The 16533-nt window shown below is 51.8% G+C and overlaps 1 protein-coding gene across 4 annotated transcripts in view; it reads right to left on the bottom strand.

Moving 5' to 3' along the window:
* Positions 1 to 6563: 6563 nt before the first annotated feature.
* Positions 6564 to 16533, bottom strand: part of Kbtbd12 (kelch repeat and BTB domain containing 12) — a 31152-nt gene continuing 21182 nt past the window's right edge. For all 4 annotated transcript variants that reach the window (XM_048356357.1, XM_048356359.1, XM_048356356.1 and 1 more), the window contains one exon: positions 6564 to 6792. In XM_048356357.1, coding sequence (XP_048212314.1) covers positions 6614 to 6792 — 179 coding nt within the window. In that variant the 3' untranslated portion in view covers positions 6564 to 6613. The remainder of the gene's footprint in view (positions 6793 to 16533) is intronic.

Below are 16533 nucleotides of genomic sequence, written 5' to 3'. Positions count from 1 at the left end.
CAAAGCCAGCCCCGCCCGGCAGGACCGTCAGGAGACGCTTAGCTCCAGTTGGCCACCCCAGAGACGGGAAAGCGGAGCTGTGGCTCCGGTGGTCGAGGACCTCTGTGAGCGGTGAGAGCTGAGAGAGCATCTAGGCCCTGAGTTCCAGCCTCAGCACCAGGAGAAAGGGGTGAAGTAAAAATAAGTACTTTAGTACAGGATTTGTGTTTTTAATGAGTTTTCCAAAGAGGTTTCAGTCCACTATGTCTCTTTGTGAGTACAGTGCATCTTTTATTTTCAGAATAATATATCTCTTATATATTTATTTTTTTTGCCAGTCCTGGGGCTTGAACTCAGGGCCTGAGCACTGTCCCTGGCTTCTTTTTTGCTCAAGGCTAGCACTCTGCCACTTGAGCCACAGCGCCACTTCGAGCCATTTTCTATATATGTGGTGCTGAGGAATCGAACCCAAGGCTTCATGTATAAGAGCCAAGCACTCTTGCCACTGGGCCATATTCCCAGCCCTAATATATCTTTTAATATACTTTCATCAACATTTTGGAGTTCAGTAAGTCCACTTATGGAAAATACAAAATTAGCTAAGTGACAAATCTGGTTCCAATCAAGTCATCATAATTTACTTTGTCCTAGAACAAAAGTTGGACTTTATTTTTTAATTCAAATAAAGATGTGAATACACCTTTTCCATGAAACAGCCCTGCTTCTTCATTTAGAGTAGATAGCTGGATGGGTGGATGTATCTAGACAGGAGCATTTCCATGAGGTCTCATCTGCACAGTATTCTGGGCCCTTGGTTTTTCTTGCAAAAGACTCAGAGGCTAGAAGTAGTGGTGTCACCCTCACTGTTTCAGAGCCCGGAAGCATCTGACATCAGAGCCCAGAGCCTGCACCTGTAGCACAGTGGTCTTGATCAGTATCACCTCTAGTATTTTAAATATGTAGACATCAGTTTTGTTTACCTACACAAGAGCAGTGAAGAGATTATAATAGTAATGGGTCTCATCCTAGGGTTGTTTTATTTTTGCTACTTGGGGGAATCAGCACACAAACAAGATCTAAGTCAAGTAACTCATGTTTTTTCTTCTCAAACTTTTTTACTCCCTCACAGTAAGTGAATTGATAGGAAGTGAACTTGATGAATGACTACAAAAGCAGTTTGGAAGTCTACATTCTTCTGTATGTTCAGTCTAAGAAACGAATAGAATGGCTAACTATTGAGAAATACGTTTTACAGTATTTTGGCTTTAACAAGTGATATTTTAATGAAATGATAAGATGTTTAGCTGGGTGTGTGACTCGTGCCTGTAGTCCTAGCTACCTAGGAGGCTGAGACCTGAGGTTTATGGTTCAAAGCCAGTCCTGGCAGAAAAGTATAAGACTCTTTATCTCCATTTAACTACCAAAAATGCCGAAAGTAGAGCTATGGCTCAAGTGGTAGAGCACCAGCTTTCTGTGAAAAAGTAAAAGGCCACCTTTGCTGCCGGGATTAAAAAACAAGACATAAAACCCTAGCATCGTAAGCCACATGGAGGTCCAGTTCGCAGTCCAGGCTCAAGCTCTGTCCTCTGCCTAAGGGTTCCCCTCCATTGTAAGGGCTTCCATTTGTCTCTTTGGTCCTCTGAGGTAAAAGGGCAAGGTGGGATTGTCCTCTTGATGCACGGCCTGGAAGTTTTGCTCACACCACGCGTGAGCTACAGGAGGACCACACCTGAGGAGGGGGCTAAAACTCATATAAAAATGAACAAATTGTGAGTCAGAGTTCAATGACGTTTACAGAGTGAGCACCGCCATTCAGCAACCAGCAGATCAGACGTCACTTCGCTGACTTTTTATCTCTGCTCTTCTGCCACACTTCAACTCTGCTCTTGTAGCACCAAAGTAGACAGTAAATGAGGGGACATAAAACTTTATAAAGAAAGCCAGGGCAGGATCAATACTGCAGGTCTGTGACGTTGACCTCCCTGCACGAGGACCTCTGCCGGCCAGCTGTGTGTGGCAGATTCTGAGCTCCAGGTGACCTCCCCTCCACCAAGGTTCCAGTCAGCTGAGGCCCTGCCCTACAAAGGCACCCAGATCCTGAGGCCCATCCCCACTGCCCTCATTTGCCCATGCCAGAAAAGGCAAGCAAAGAGCAAGAAGCTGCCTTGCTCCCTGTAAATCAGGGCATCCTCTCAGAGAAGTGTGTCATTGCCCTGCCCCCAGGTTTTGAGCTGTGGCTCAAAACTTTTGCCCAGAAGAAATAGACCATACATTCAGAGAGCTCCTTAGGGAGCCCCAAGGAAAACTGACCTTGTCACAAGGGTGGGAGTGTTTCAGCCTGAGTGTAACTCGGAGACAATGGAAGTTTCAGTGGCAAGCAGCTAAAGGAAGACTCGTCGTTGTGAATCAGCGAATTAGACAACTGAAGAAAACCAGGACAGAGCTCCCTGGGCTCAACAGAAAACTACACCACAGGGGAGTGATGCCTGCTATTTAATGCGTGCCAGTATCTAGGTGGGCACTTAGGGGCAGCCAGTCTGGGAAGGCAGTGGCAAAGGAGAGCCTTGTGGTTCCACTGTCCCGCCCAGTGTCCTCTCAGGTCAGAGGAAAACCCAACCAACACCTGCACTTGTGGCAGAGCACACAGCTACTGGGTGGGACTGGGTGGCACCTTGCCTTTGGGGCACAGCATGCAGTGAAGTTGTGGCCCAGTAATCCCACTTCCAGTCCTTGGCACGCCTGGATGCAAAAGCCTGAAGTGTCTTTTTCCCCATTGTTGCGCTCAAAATGACCTGAATGCCCTTCAGCTGGCCAATGAGTAAAGCCTTGATTCATCAAACAGAAGACCGCTACTCAGTGGTGAGACAGGATGAAACTCGGGGTGTGTGGCACACAGGGTAAGCCGTTCAAGCAGAGCTCTGGAGAGGGGTGGGAGCCCTGTGCAGGCCAGTACAATGTAGGTACAGTGTCTAGGAAAACTAAGGCAGACAGCAGAACATGCCTGTGGAGACCATGTCACACTTGACGTGTGAAGGCTTCAGAGCAGCTGCTCTGTATGAGCTCAGGGAAGTGGAGGACAGCTTAAGGACACAAGAATGGGGATGACTGTGTCACACCAGACAGATGTCAGGGGAGGAAGGGAAACTACAGAAAGCCCCAATGAACAAACGTTCTGAAACAAATGACCAGGCATCGGGTGCACTAACTAGAATAAACATGTACTGGGGTTTAGTGGTAGATTTGAACTGGCCGGGGAAGAAATCACCAAACTTGAAGATTGGTCATGAGTAGAGAGTAATGCAGATACCACCAAGTGTGCACTTGTACTAGGGAGAGGAATGGTGATAGTGAAATTTGATGAAAATCGTGAGCATACACATCCAAGAACTTCAGTGAATATCCTGTAGGATATTTACAAAGAAACTGATGTCCACAACTCTCACAGAAAAAAAATGTTGAAAGACAAAAACAAAAAACGTTAGGCAAAAATGAGATGCCCCCAGGCTGGGAATGGGGCTTGCCGGTCACTGTCTTTTGAGTGCTCCAGGCTCTGTCTCTGTCTTGAGAAAGTCCTAGAAGGAGAGTACGTGGCCCAAACTGGTTAGTCTGCCCCCCACCCCCGCACCTGTCTACTCTTCCTCCTGCCCTAGTCAAGCTCTCTCTGACTAAGCTCTTTGCAGACCTTCCTTAATCCACGACTTCCCAGACTGCATTTGCATTTATATGTCACTTTCTGCCATATCTGATCTTGCTAAATGTAGGTTTTTTTTACTTTTCTCTAGCTTTGTATATGAATAACTTTATCTCAGAAGGGTTTCAATGGCAACCAGCTTCACTCATCATAATGAAGATCAATATGAAATACTACGCACAAAACCCAAGTAGCACCATCCATGCCTCTGGCTTAGGGCTCCAAGGCCAAGGTGTGCTGCTGTTTTGGGTGTGGGGGGATGGCTTTTCCCAGGGCTGCCATCTCACGATTGGCCTTCTGTGGGCTCCGAGGCCTCCCCTCACTGCTGGCTTCGGCTGTCCAATCCTGCCTCCAGACCCTTCTCCAGCCCAAAGCAGGCACCATGCCATCTGTGGGTCCAGCTCCTCCCTCACCAGAAGGAGGCGCCAGCACTCCTAAGGCAGAGGAGCACCGCCAGGCTGAGGCCACACAGGCCACGTGGGGCTCCCTGTGGGCATCGGCAAGGCCAGGAACAGCAGCGTCCCCCCAGATGGCAGCGATGACAAATGTGCTTCCAAGAGAAGGTGGCTTTGGAGAGCATGTTGGGAAACTTGAGGCCGCTGGGCACTCAAGGGAGAATGGTGACATTTTAGCAACCGGCATCAGCCCCGGATGTAAATCCAGTGGCTTGGTGGGTTGCCTAGGTTCTCCCTGGCTTAGCTCCCTCTAAGTGAACAGCTGGGGTCCGCAGCTCCCCAAGGCCACTGGGCAACCACTATCTCCAGGGGGTGGGCAACAGACTCCTCTGCCGCCCCTAGCCTTCCTGTCCACCGCTTCCTGCCCCTCTGCAGCACTGAGATGCCTCTGGTGAGGACGCTGCCACACAGCCGTGTCTCTAAACCACAGTAAGTGGGGGCACCCACCCACCCAACCAGGGCTGCCAGGCCGGCCATGAGAGGTCTGAGGGCCAGGCCCGCTCCTCGCCTCGAGAGGACCTCTGCCCTCTGCCGGTGGCTTGCTTTAAGAAGCACTGGTGTGGGGGCCCCTGGCCGATGGAGCCTGGTCTTCCGTGTCTTCCATGGGCTGTGCCTCCGCTCTGCCTTGTTCAACGGGGAGGAGGCTCCTGCTGGGTAGCGGCCTCTGCTCGGCAAAGGCCTGGTCCTTGAAACCCTGTGGCTGGGGCTCGCGGAGCCAGCTCTGGTGTGGCCTTTGAGATCTCTTGTGAATGGCCCTTTCTCCTCTCTGACATCCTCCTGAGCTTCTTCCACTTAAGGATGGGTCCTCCAGGTCCTCCCCCCTGCTGGCCACTCCCTGAGGACAGACAAACACTTTGAACTGCATTGAAAACCAAAATGCAAGTGGTCTTCTCTTAGTAGACCTTTATTTGATGTTTGCATTGAAAGCATTCGCTCATTATGAGTCAAACAGAACAATGAATGCTGCTGTTTGTGCAGTAAGGCTGGCAGCTGCTGCGTCTCGGCCCCAGCATCCAGATCAGTTCCCGTGTGCTGCCCCAGCCCTGCCACCCAGAGGAGAAGCAGAGCTCGTCCTGGAGCCCCAGGGGCTGGGCTAGGGGTGAACGTCGGGCAAGGAGCACTCAGCGCTTAGAACAGGCATGCAAGCAAGCAGGCGCTTTCACTGAAGACGGGGTCTGGCAGGAGGGCCGTGAGAAACGCGTCTGTTCTCCCTGCTGAACCGGCCACAGGCAGGGTATCCTGGCTCCTGTCCCCCCATCCCACTCCCACTCAGGAAGGATCCCTCGAACCCTCGCCAAGTGGGCAGCAGGGTGTTCTACGCAGCATGCTCAGGCGGCGGTCTCCCCTGCGCAGCCCTTCGAGGCTGCAGGGTGGAGGGAAAACTTGCTTATGGCCTCTGGAGGCGATGCTGGAGAGTGTGCCCCCCGCCCCCGCCAGGACCCCCCAAGCCCAGTCAGCAGTGGGAGCAAAGGAGGCCGAAGCCTGTCGGTTGCTGAGGTCACAGGCACTGCCCCGCCTCTCGAGCCGGGCCAAGGAGGGCGGCTTTCCCCTGCCGCTCTGCCCGGGAGGAAAATGAGATTGCTGGGAAAGGTTACGCCGCTCGCCGTCACGTGACTGGCCGACAGGTGAGCTGCACCAGAGCCCAGCTGGCCCTGCGCAGCCAGGTGTGCGAGGCAGCCAAGTAAGTGTGCATTGCACCTCCATGACCAGGGCCTGGGCCCAGGGCAGCCAGGTGTGCGTGAGGCGGGTGTGCGTGTGAGGCAGGCATGCGTGTGTGGCCGGTGTGTGTAAGGCAGGCAGGCGGGTGTGCGTGTGAGGCAGGCGTGTGTGAGGCGTGCATGCGTGTGAGGCAGGCGGGTGTGCGTGTGAGGCAGGCTGGCAGGCAGGCGTGCGTGGCTGAGCGGCAGGCAGTACGCGTGGTGCTTCCCGCAGTCTGCCCCCAGCGCCCTGTCGGTAAGCGGTAAGCGTGGTGCTTCCCGCAGTCTGCCCCCAGCGCCCTGTCGCTCCCCAGCCGGGGGGGTGGGGCGCTGTGTTTGCTGGCACCGAGCTGGGTGGAAGCTGGGTGGAAGCTGGGAAATCTCCTGTGAGCTCTGGGTTCCCCGAGGCTCGGAACCCACTGTCCGGGCTGGACTCGGGCTCAGCGGGGCGGCCTTCTCTCGTTTCTGGTGCAGACGAGGGGGCTGCGGCCGCTGTGGTTGGGCCCTGTGGCCGAGGAGTTCGCGCGTGGGAGCACCTTCAGCACCACGGCCTCTAGGCCCTTCTTCCTTCTCTCCATGCTGGCCACGGAGCAGCTCCAGCCCGTGTCCCCCCCCCGCCGTAGCACTGCCCAGCGGGCCCTGTGGACATTTCCCTGCCCCCGGGCCTGTGCCTGGCCTCTGCCGTGGCCCGGCCTCTCCCCGCTCCCCCACCCCCCGGGCGCCCTCCCTCCCCGTGCCACGCACTGCCGCTCCGCACAGAAGCCGCTGTGCACGCACGCGCGGCCCCATCCTCAGTGCTCACCGCCCTCCACCAGGTCTGAGGGGGGCGGGATGAGGTCGCGGGGGTTCATCCTGGCCACGAGGCAGACGTCATAGCTGTCGTGCATGAGGGCGTTGACGGCGACCACATTCCACCGGTTTTCCCAAGGGTCCAGCTCCAGAATTTCTTTGGAGATAACCTCGTGGCGATCTGAAATGCAGGACAGTCAGGAGACACGCAGCACCATCTCTAAGCTCTGGCCGGGAGTGGAGCTGGCCGCAGCTGCCCCTCCACAGGGCACCGGGCACCGCCATCAGCTAACGGCTGAAGGGAGATGCTTTAAGCAAAGGCACAGTGTTCCCGACACTCAAACACCCATCCTGCAGCTCCCTTTGAAAGACTGCCCAGTGCCCATGAGCAGGGCCTCGGCTCCAGCTCAGGGCGCCCTGCCCTGCCAGGCCCAAGAGTGGGCGTGCGCAGGCCAAGGCCGCCCCTGCTTCCACGCCCAGAGCCCTGTGCTGCCCGCCCCGGCTGGTTTTGCAGAGGGGGTGCCGAGGCCGGGCCAGGGAGCATGAGCTCCGTGTGGAGCTGGGTGACAACTTGGTGACTTTGCAAAGGATGAAGAGCCACCGGCGGAGGCCGAGGCTGGTGCCAGCACGGCCCGGGCCCTGGAGAGGAGAGCAGTCTGGAAGCAAGGGGAGGGGGGTGCAGCAGTGCGTGGGGAAATGCGTGCATCTGCGTGTCTGTGCTGCTCACACAGCCAGCGCAGGAGGAAGGGCCCGGGTCCCGGAGCAGGGACGCCGCACGCCATGGTAGACCATGGGGAAAAACCAGCCGTCAAGAAGACGGGCGCCTTGCCACAAAACCAGGCTTCTGCCTATAGATATTTTTAAAACGCAAGACATCTCTTTTGATTCCTCCGTATTATCGACTTACTGAAAACCAAAGCACCTTTCTTTTCTTTATTTTGTAAGATAACCAATGTTGTTATTTTTCCAAAATATTTTCATGTCAGAAAAACGTAATATCCTTTAACTTCCACGCAATGACTGTTTTTTATAACAATGTTAATTTTAGAATAAAACATTTTCTAGTAAGAATAAGAATTTTCTGAGAAAGGTCCCTTCTATAGCTCGGAAACTGCCTTACCAAAATGGTGAGATGGGAATGTAGCTTAGTGGTAGAGCGCTTGCCTAGCATGCATGAAGCCCTGGGTTCGATTCCTCAGCACCGCATAAACAGAAAAGGCCAGAAGTGGCGCTGTGGCTCAAGTGGCAGAGTGCTAGCCTTGAGCAAAAAGAAGCCAGGGACAGTGCTCAGGCCCTGTCAAGCTCTAGGGATGGCCACAGAAACAAAGGCATGAGGCCCTTTTGCACAATAGGGTGATAGTGGTCAACAGTAATTACTTGAACATATTAAGTGACTACTAGTGAAGCCTCCCTGTGGCTCAGGCCTGTAATCCTAGCTATGCAGGAGACTGAATCTGAGGATCAAGGTTCAAAGCCAGCTTGAGCAGGAAAGTCCATGAGACGTTCATCTCCAATGAACCAGCAAAAAGCCAGAAGTAGAGTTATGGCTTAAGTGGTAGAGCACTAGCCTTGAGCAAAAAGGCTCAGGGACAGTGCCCAGGTCCTGAGTTCAAGTCCTAGGACTGGTGGAAAAGAAAAAATAGAAATGGATTTAAAACACAGAAGACCTAGAATTCAGCCTAGTACCTTTTATGGCCAGCAGGTGGTAGTAGTGCAAGTTATTTTAAACCAAAAATTTTAAGCAGAGGCTTTATTTATTAACGCATTTGTTTGCGCCTGAAGTAGGGCTTCGCTTTCACTCACTTCCCTTCCAGGCTTCCGGCCTGGCCTCATCACGGGAGCTAGCCCGCGCCCTGCGCCTGCTCTGGTGACCTGCGCCTGCTGCAGTCCGTGGCGCCCACTGGGCCATGGCGGGGATGGGGAGACTGTGCTCCTGGAGGCAGCCGGGCCCAGGCAGCCTGGGCTCTGTGTCTCAGGCTCCAGAGACCCCAGGCTCCTTTCAAGTCTGTTTTGGGACAAGGTACGTTTTCGCCCTCCGTCCCCATTTCCAGGCTGTTTCCAATAGTTATCCTGTGCTCGAGGAAACGTGCGGCCTGCCGCTGGGAGAGGGTGACTGAAAGAAGCAAGGGTTCCCCGTGCACAGAGGCCGCCCAAGCTGGGGTCCTGGCTCTGTCGCGGACGCCGGGGACTTCAGTGGAGGTGTGCGCAGCTCTGGGCCTCTCTTCCCATCTGTGAAATGGGTGTCATCAGCAGAGCCTCGCCCCCAGGACTGGGTGATGGGGGCCGCGGTGGGGCAGCACGGTGCCCGCACAGGAAAGGCCACAGTCACTGTCTCGGCTGGCAGTCCCACTGGCTGCGTCTGCGCGGAGCGCCCACAGATGTTTCCAGCATCATCTCCTGAACAGCACAACCTCTCACGGGTCTCCAGAGCACTGGCGCTGTATCTGCTGGTACCAAGTACGTGGAAGACAAACACGGGGGGGGGGTGGCGGTACTGTTACTTCCCATAAGGGACTCGAGCACCGGGGGGGGGGGGTAGTAACCACGGGGATCCTGGAACCAGCACCCTTTAGACGCCAGTACAGAAACGCCAGCCTGTTGCTGAAGGCAAGTCTAAAACCCCAGGCAAGACGGTGCAGCCACGGCCACGGCCACGGCCTCCCTCTTCCCATCCAGCAGCTGCCTCTGGTTCTGTTAAAGTCGCCTGAGTTCCCTCACGCGGCTCAGCCTCAGTTCCATCGCTTCCCTGACAAAGGAGCCGAGCAGGCTGGAAGCAAGGGCCCAGCGGGCTGCGCAGGGGGGCCCTGGCATGCAGCCAGCCCCGAGACCACGCTGACTGTAGCCTGCACTTGTTCTGGGTTCCAGTCCCTGGTGGTTGGCCCCTGGGCTCTCAGGCCCGGGGCGCAGCAGTGCACCGTGGTGGAGCTCACGACAGAGGGAGCTGCTCTACACCCGGCGGCAGGGTGCAAAGAGGAAGAGGCAGGGCTCCCCCACTGGGCCCCGGGGGCCTAAGGATCCCACAGCGCCAGGCTGGAGACAGGCCGCCCACACACGGGCCTCCGGAGGGCGCTCCTGACTCAGGTGACGCGGCACAAATCGGGAGGCGAGCGTCTGGGGGCGCTGGGCCACAAGAGTCCGCCGCCCTTGGTTCTTCTGTTGTGAATACGGGAACCTGAAGCTTTCCCTTGTGCTCTAGTCTGTGCTCTTCTTTTGATGGTGGAAAACAGTTCTGAACAAGATTTTGCTTTTGCCCAGGATAATGATTCTCATGTTTATGCTGCCCACGAATCCAGGATGCCAGGGACCCCCAGGTTTTTGTTGATTGAGGGGAGTCTTGTGAACTTCTTGCCCAGGCTAGCCTAGAACCTCAGTCCTCCTGATGGCAGTCTCCCAAGTAGCTAGGATCACAACACGAGCCACGGCTCCTGACTGCAGATTGTGATTTCCAGTGTTTAAATTATTCTGGATTTGGCCGGTGTGGCCCCTTTAGCCAGGCTGCCTTGTTTTTCTGGTATGACTCCCCCATGTGTATCCTCTGTAATCCCGGAGAGGCAGTTTAACAGCCAAATTCCAAATTCAACTTTTGCCCTCCTGGTGACCTCGTTAGATGGCTTCAGTTTCTACACCTATGAAATGAGCCTGATAATAGAGCTACCTCCAGCCACCGTGAGGATCAGATTACCTGTGCTCGGGGCTCCAAACAGCAGCAGGTGCGGCCAATGCCAAGGAAACTGCTGCCAGCTGTCAATTTTATGCTGCGTAAAATTGTTAGGGAACTAGGAAGCGCCGTTCAGCGTCATTTCCCTTTCTGGTAATTCTGGTTTGTTCTACGGAAGTGCCAGCCCCAAGCCTGGGCTGCAGGCTGGGCTTCTGGGGGCTGTGCAGGGGCAGGAACAGCCCAGCCCGCGTGGAGGAGGAGGAGGCGGCCACGCCGCCCGGGGAGTCAGCCTGAGCCCGCGTGCAAATGGCGGTGTGTCAGGCGGGGGAGTCGGTGCAGGGACGCAGGCCCTCTGCATGGCTAGTCGGCCTGCAGAGGGCGTCCGAGCCCGGTGGTAGGTAGCGTTGGGAGCGCGAGGGGGGCAGACCAAAGCCGGGAGCCCTGGAGGAAGATGAGATGGGGAGGGGGAGGGCGGGGGGGCTGACGCCCTTCCTGGGGTGCACGCCTGTCCTGGGGGCCTGAGCTAGACTCTCCTTTCAGGCCATCCTGGTGATGGCTTTCCCTGGTCACAGGAACCTGCCGCGTTCCAGGAGCAGGGAGTAAGCTCCCGCCTCGGTGCCCACTGCCAGCTCGCTCCTCTCCCAAGAAGCTGGGGCTTCTGCCTCTTCCTCCCAAATACCGGCCCTTGCACTCTCCCGCCTGCCCACTCTCCCGTGGACAGTCTCCCGTGGACAGCTCAGCGGGATTCTCATTGGCCGCAAAGCCATGGCCACTACACAAGGACAAGGGGGAGGGACAATGGCATAAAATTTATATAGCATAATAATACTTTTTTGTTTGTTTCATTTTGCCAGTCCGGGGCTTGGCCTCAGGTCCTGAGCACTGTCCCTGGCTTCTTTTTGCTCAAGGCTAGCACTCTGCCACTTGAGCCACAGCGCCACTTCCGGCTTTTTCTTTATAGACGGTGCTGAGGAATCGAACCCAGGGCCTCATGTATACGAAGTGAGCACTCCACCACTAGGCCATATTCCCAGCCCATAATAGTACTTCTTTTTTTTTTTTTTTGCCAGTCCTGGGGCTTGGACTCAGGTCCTGAGCACTGTCCCTGGCTTCTTTTTGCTCAAGGGTAGCACTCTGCCACTTGAGCCACAGCGCCACTTCTGGCCGTTTTCTGTATATGTGGTGCTGGGGAATCGAACCCAGGGCCTCATGTATATGAGGCAGGCACTCTTGCCACTAGGCCATATCCCCAGCCCCAATAGTACTTCTTAACATGTCTAATTCAGTAGCTTTCAGAAAAGTCACAAATAAGTGTGACCAAGTCCACCTAACTTCCAAATATTATCATCACCCCAAATAAGCACTGCACCAAGAGCAACCCCTCCCTTTTGTGCTTTTCCCGCCCCCTGGGGCCCCCTGTGCACCCCCGGGCTCTGCCCTTGCCTTGTCTGGATGTTTCACACCGATGGGAAGAGGCGCTGCCATCCCTTAGCGTCGTCTTCCTAAGTTTGGAAGTATCTGTGCTCTTTCTTTTGTATCACCGAGAACACTCCGCGGAGTGCACAGGGCTGGTTTGTTTGTCCGTTATCAGCTGGTAAACACCTGGGTGTTTCCACAGCAGCCGCGGTGGGAACCGTTGGTGAGAGCCTCCACGTGTGCACCGGCAGCCACGGGCAAGACCAGTGGCTCTTCCTGATGGACGGCCAGGCTGCTATCTCTGCTGCCCCCAGCGAGGCAGGAAGGGGCGGGCCTTTCTCCAGCTCCTTTGAACACTTCCTGCTCCCCAGCTTTTTACCTCTCCCCCTCGGGGTAGGAAGAACTCTCTCCGGTAGTTTCCATACATTGAGCACTTGGCTGTGTCTTTCAACGCTTTGGGAAAATGTCTGTTCCGGTCTCTCTCTCTTTCTTGTGCTTGAATTCAGGGTCTGGGAGCTGTTCCTGAGGGTTTTTGCTCAAGGCTAGTGTTCCACCCCTTGAGCCACAGTTTCTCTCCTTTCTTTTTTTTGGGGGGGGGGTTATGAGTCTTGTATTTTCCTACCCATGCTTGTTTCCAATTGTGATCCTCAGATCTCAGCCTCCTGAATAGCTGGAATTACAGGTGTGAGTAGACAGGTGCTCAGTATATTCAGGTCTTCTGTCAATTAAGAACCTGTGACTGGTCTTATTATTGAGTTGTGAGGTTTCTTCATACACTGTAAATATAAGTCTATTATGGGGTATATGATTTGTACATGTTTTCTTTCCCCCTGTCAGTTGTTTGTCATTTTCTTGATGATGTCCATTGGAACACAAATTTAAGAAAGAATATTTATTTATTTATTTGGTGCTGGTCCTAAGGCTTGAACTCAGGGCCTGGGCACTGTCCCTGAGCCTTTCTCCTCAAGGCTAGTTGGTGCCCTACCACCAGAACCTCACCTCCCTTCAGGCTTTTTGGTGCTTGATTAGAGATCATGAGTCTCATATTTTTCTGCTCCAGCCGGCCCTGACTTGTGATCCTCACACCTCAACCTCCCGAGTAGCCAGCTAGGATTTTAGGTATGAGCCACCAGCTCCTAGATACAAACTTAAAATTTTGATGTACCATTTATCTGTTTTGTGTGTGTGCTTTAGCTCTAAGAAATCATTGCCTGCTTCAAACACAGATTTAGATCTATGTTTTCTTTAAACGTGTTCTGCTTTCATTTTTTATCCATTTTGAGTTCATTTTGGCATATACTATTGATTTAGGGGCCCGATTATATTCTGCATATGGACATCCAATCATTTCTGTACCATTTGCTGACAAAAGGATCCGTTCTCCATTAGATTGTCTTGGAAGCGTTGCTGAAAGTCAACTGACTAAACAGACCATTATTTCCAGATTCTTAGGTCTTCCCCATTGGTGCATATATTACATGCCAGTGCCATAGTCTTGTTTTAGTTTTTTTTTTTTTTGGCCAGTCCTGGGCCTTGGACTCAGGGCCTGAGCACTGTCCCTGGCTTCTTCCCGCTCAAGGCTAGCACTCTGCCACTTGAGCCACAGCACCACCTCTGGCCATTTTCTGTATATGTGGTGCTGGGGAATCGAACCTAGGGCCTCGTGTATCCGAGGCAGGCACTCTTGCCACTAGGCTATATCCCCAGCCCCTTGTTTTAGTTTTGAAGTAAGTTTTAAAATTAGGATGAATCTTGTAACTTTGCTCTTCTTTTCCAAGATTATTTTGGCTATTCTGGTCTCTTGCATTTCCATGTAAAGTTTCAATCATATTTTAATTTTGTATACAATAGCTTGCCATTTATTTAGGTTTGGGTATTTTATTTTATTTATTTAATTATGTGTTTTCCTGGTCCTGGGGCTTGGACTGTGGGCCTGGGCTCTGTCCCTGGCTTCTTTTTGCTCAACACTAGTCCTCTACCATGTGAGTCGCAGCCCACCTTTGGCTTTCCCAGAGTAGTTTGCTGGAGATAAGAGTCTCATGGACTTTCCTGCCTGGGCTGGCTTCAAACTGTGATCCTCAGATCTCAGCCTGAGTAGCGAGGATTACCGATGTGGGCCATTGGCTATTTTCAGTTTGTTAGTTTACAGTGTACAAGTCCTTGCCTTTTTTTGTTGTTAAATTATACTCTAGATATTTTATCCTTTTTGATGATACTATAGATGGATTGTCTTATTAACTTCATTTTGGGTTGTTCATTATAAGACTATGAAAATACCTTTTTTTTTTTTTTGGTATATGGGTCTTATTCTCTACAATTCTGCTGAACTTGCTCATTAGCTTTAATAGCTTTTTCATAATTTCTTAGGATTTCCTAAATACAAGATCATGTCATGGGTAATTACTTATTACTTTCCAACCTGGATGCCTTGTAATTTCTTTTTCTTTTCTAATTGCCATGAATAGAACTTGAGAACAATGCTGAATAGAAGTGACAAGAGCATATAATTTGTCTTGTTTCTAAGACTTTAGGGTGAATCCTTCAGTCTTTCATCACTGAGTCTGGTGTTAGCTGTGGATGCTTCACAGATGTCATCCTCTATTTCTTTTGTGCTGACTATTTATATTATGAATTGGTGATGGATTTTGTCAAGTCTTTTTTTGTATCTATTAATGTAATTGTCAGATTTTGTCCTTTACTTTGTTATATAATATATCACATTTATTTAATTTTCAGTGGACAAGTCAACCTTGCATGTCTAGGATAAATCCTGTTTGGTCATGATATATGAATTTTGTGTGTGTTGTTGGATTCAGTTTGCTAGTATTTGGGGGAAGATTTTTGCATTTATATTCAACAGGCTATTTATGTTTTTTCTCCAGTGTCTTAGTCTAGTTTTAGTAGCAGGCTAGCCCTGGTCTCACAGAAGACGTTGTGTAAGGATTTGTGAAGGCTTGATGCCAGGAGCTCTGACCATCGTGGAAACCACGCCCGGCTGCCCGACGGCCACGCCTGGGCTCCACCAAGAGCTGGGGAGGGTCTGGATTGGAGGGAGCCACAGTCTCACGGTGCTAAGAAGCGAGGCTCCATGTGAGAGATGGAGGATAACGCGATGTGATGCTAGCGGCAGCGGGCACACCGCGTCTAGTGCCTGTAACTCCAACCCCTGCTCTCACAGGGTGACCGCAGCGCTGGCGGCACTGTGCAGCGGGGGTGGCATGAGCAGAGAGCCACCCTGAGCTCAGGGAACCTGGGTCTTTTCCAGCAGGCCCTTGGCCTCGGAGGGAGGTCATTTCTCTCCCAGGTTGTCGGCTACGCAAAGGCGCTTGCAAAGATGGTCCCTGGTCAAAGGCGGCAGTGTCCCAGCTCACAGGACATGCAGAAACCAGAGACACCAGACAGACCTTCAAGTGTTCTTAACACTCTCCTGCAAGCCCTCTCCTAGTGTATTATATCTGTACATTTTAACATTGGTTTGTATTTGTTGGTTACACACTTACACAATTTAAAGACTCATACGTTTACATGTTTTTGTCTTTTAAAGAGACTTTCCTGTGAGACTCATGAGCTCTGCCTTATCAGGAGACCTAAAGGGTATGTCCTGAATGCCAGAACAAGAAGAAAATGGAGGACCTCGAGCATCAGGCTGAGCTCTTTCACAGATCCCTGTTTGTTGTACGAGAGGCCCGTTTGTCTATCTGTCCTTAGTGTGTATACAAGCCCCCCAAATATTAATTTCTTGACTGTGTTTTTCTGGATAACTAAAAGAGAAATTCCACTTATTTATTGTCACACCAGGAGAGAAAATTCAGAATGTATTTAGGTGTGATAATCACAATGAGTATGCTATCATACAACAGTCTCACTTTGCATAAAAATCCTAGTGGCAATTCAGATTGATCCCAGTGACAATTCATCTACCAAATAATTGAAATGGACCGTGGGGCTCAGAGCCCTTTCCCTTTCGCCAACCTTTATTTGGTTACTCATTCAAATAACGCTTCTGTAAAAAGGTATTTTCCAAATAATCTGGGAATTTTGAATATGGACCAGCATGCTAGGTGAAACAAAATTATTCATCTTAAGGGCAATAATGGCAAAGTCGATTTATATTCAAGAGAAAGAAATTCCAAACAAAGATTATTTAGAAACATTTAAGATGAAAATATTATGTTTGAAATCTGCCTTAATCTATTACAGCAATTTAAAAAAATGGAATGGGAAGAATAGATTCTGTGTGTGTGTGTGCACGCACGCGTGCAAGCACATGTGCACCAGTCCTGGGGCTTGAACTCAGGGCCTGGATGCTGTCCCTACACTTTTGTACTCAAGACTAGCACTCTACCACCTAAATCACAGCTGCCATCCGACTTTTTGCTGGTTAAACGGAGATAAAGAGTCTCATGGAGTTAACTGCCCCGGCTAGCTTCGAATTACAGTCCTCAGACCTCAGCCTCCTGAGGAGCTAAGATAACATGCACGAGCCACCAGCACCCAGCAAGAAGAGATTTTTAAGACTGGCAAATATTCATAACTGCTGAGGCTGGATGATGGGTACTTGATACTTCTTACTACTGTGTGCTTGAAAGTTCCTGTAATAAATGCTTTTCATTCTGTTTCTTCTTCAGGGAGCGTCCCAGAAGGAATTTAAAAAACTGTCTTAATAACTTAATTCCATTTTGAACATCACCTGCCGTCCTTGGCCAATGCTTCCGGTCATTCCTCCACTGGCACCTGTTCTTGTCATTTTAAAGTCTCTCCTGTAGTGCTACAACCGGGCACCTGACTTCTCCTGTTTCTCTTCTTTCCATATTCAGTTGCTACGGTCTGCGGCTGGGTGCATCTTTC

The sequence above is a fragment of the Perognathus longimembris genome, chromosome 10 (genome assembly GCF_023159225.1).
Source record: "Perognathus longimembris pacificus isolate PPM17 chromosome 10, ASM2315922v1, whole genome shotgun sequence".
NCBI lineage: Eukaryota > Metazoa > Chordata > Mammalia > Rodentia > Heteromyidae > Perognathus > Perognathus longimembris.
This window is presented reverse-complemented; position numbering and strand designations above follow the sequence as displayed.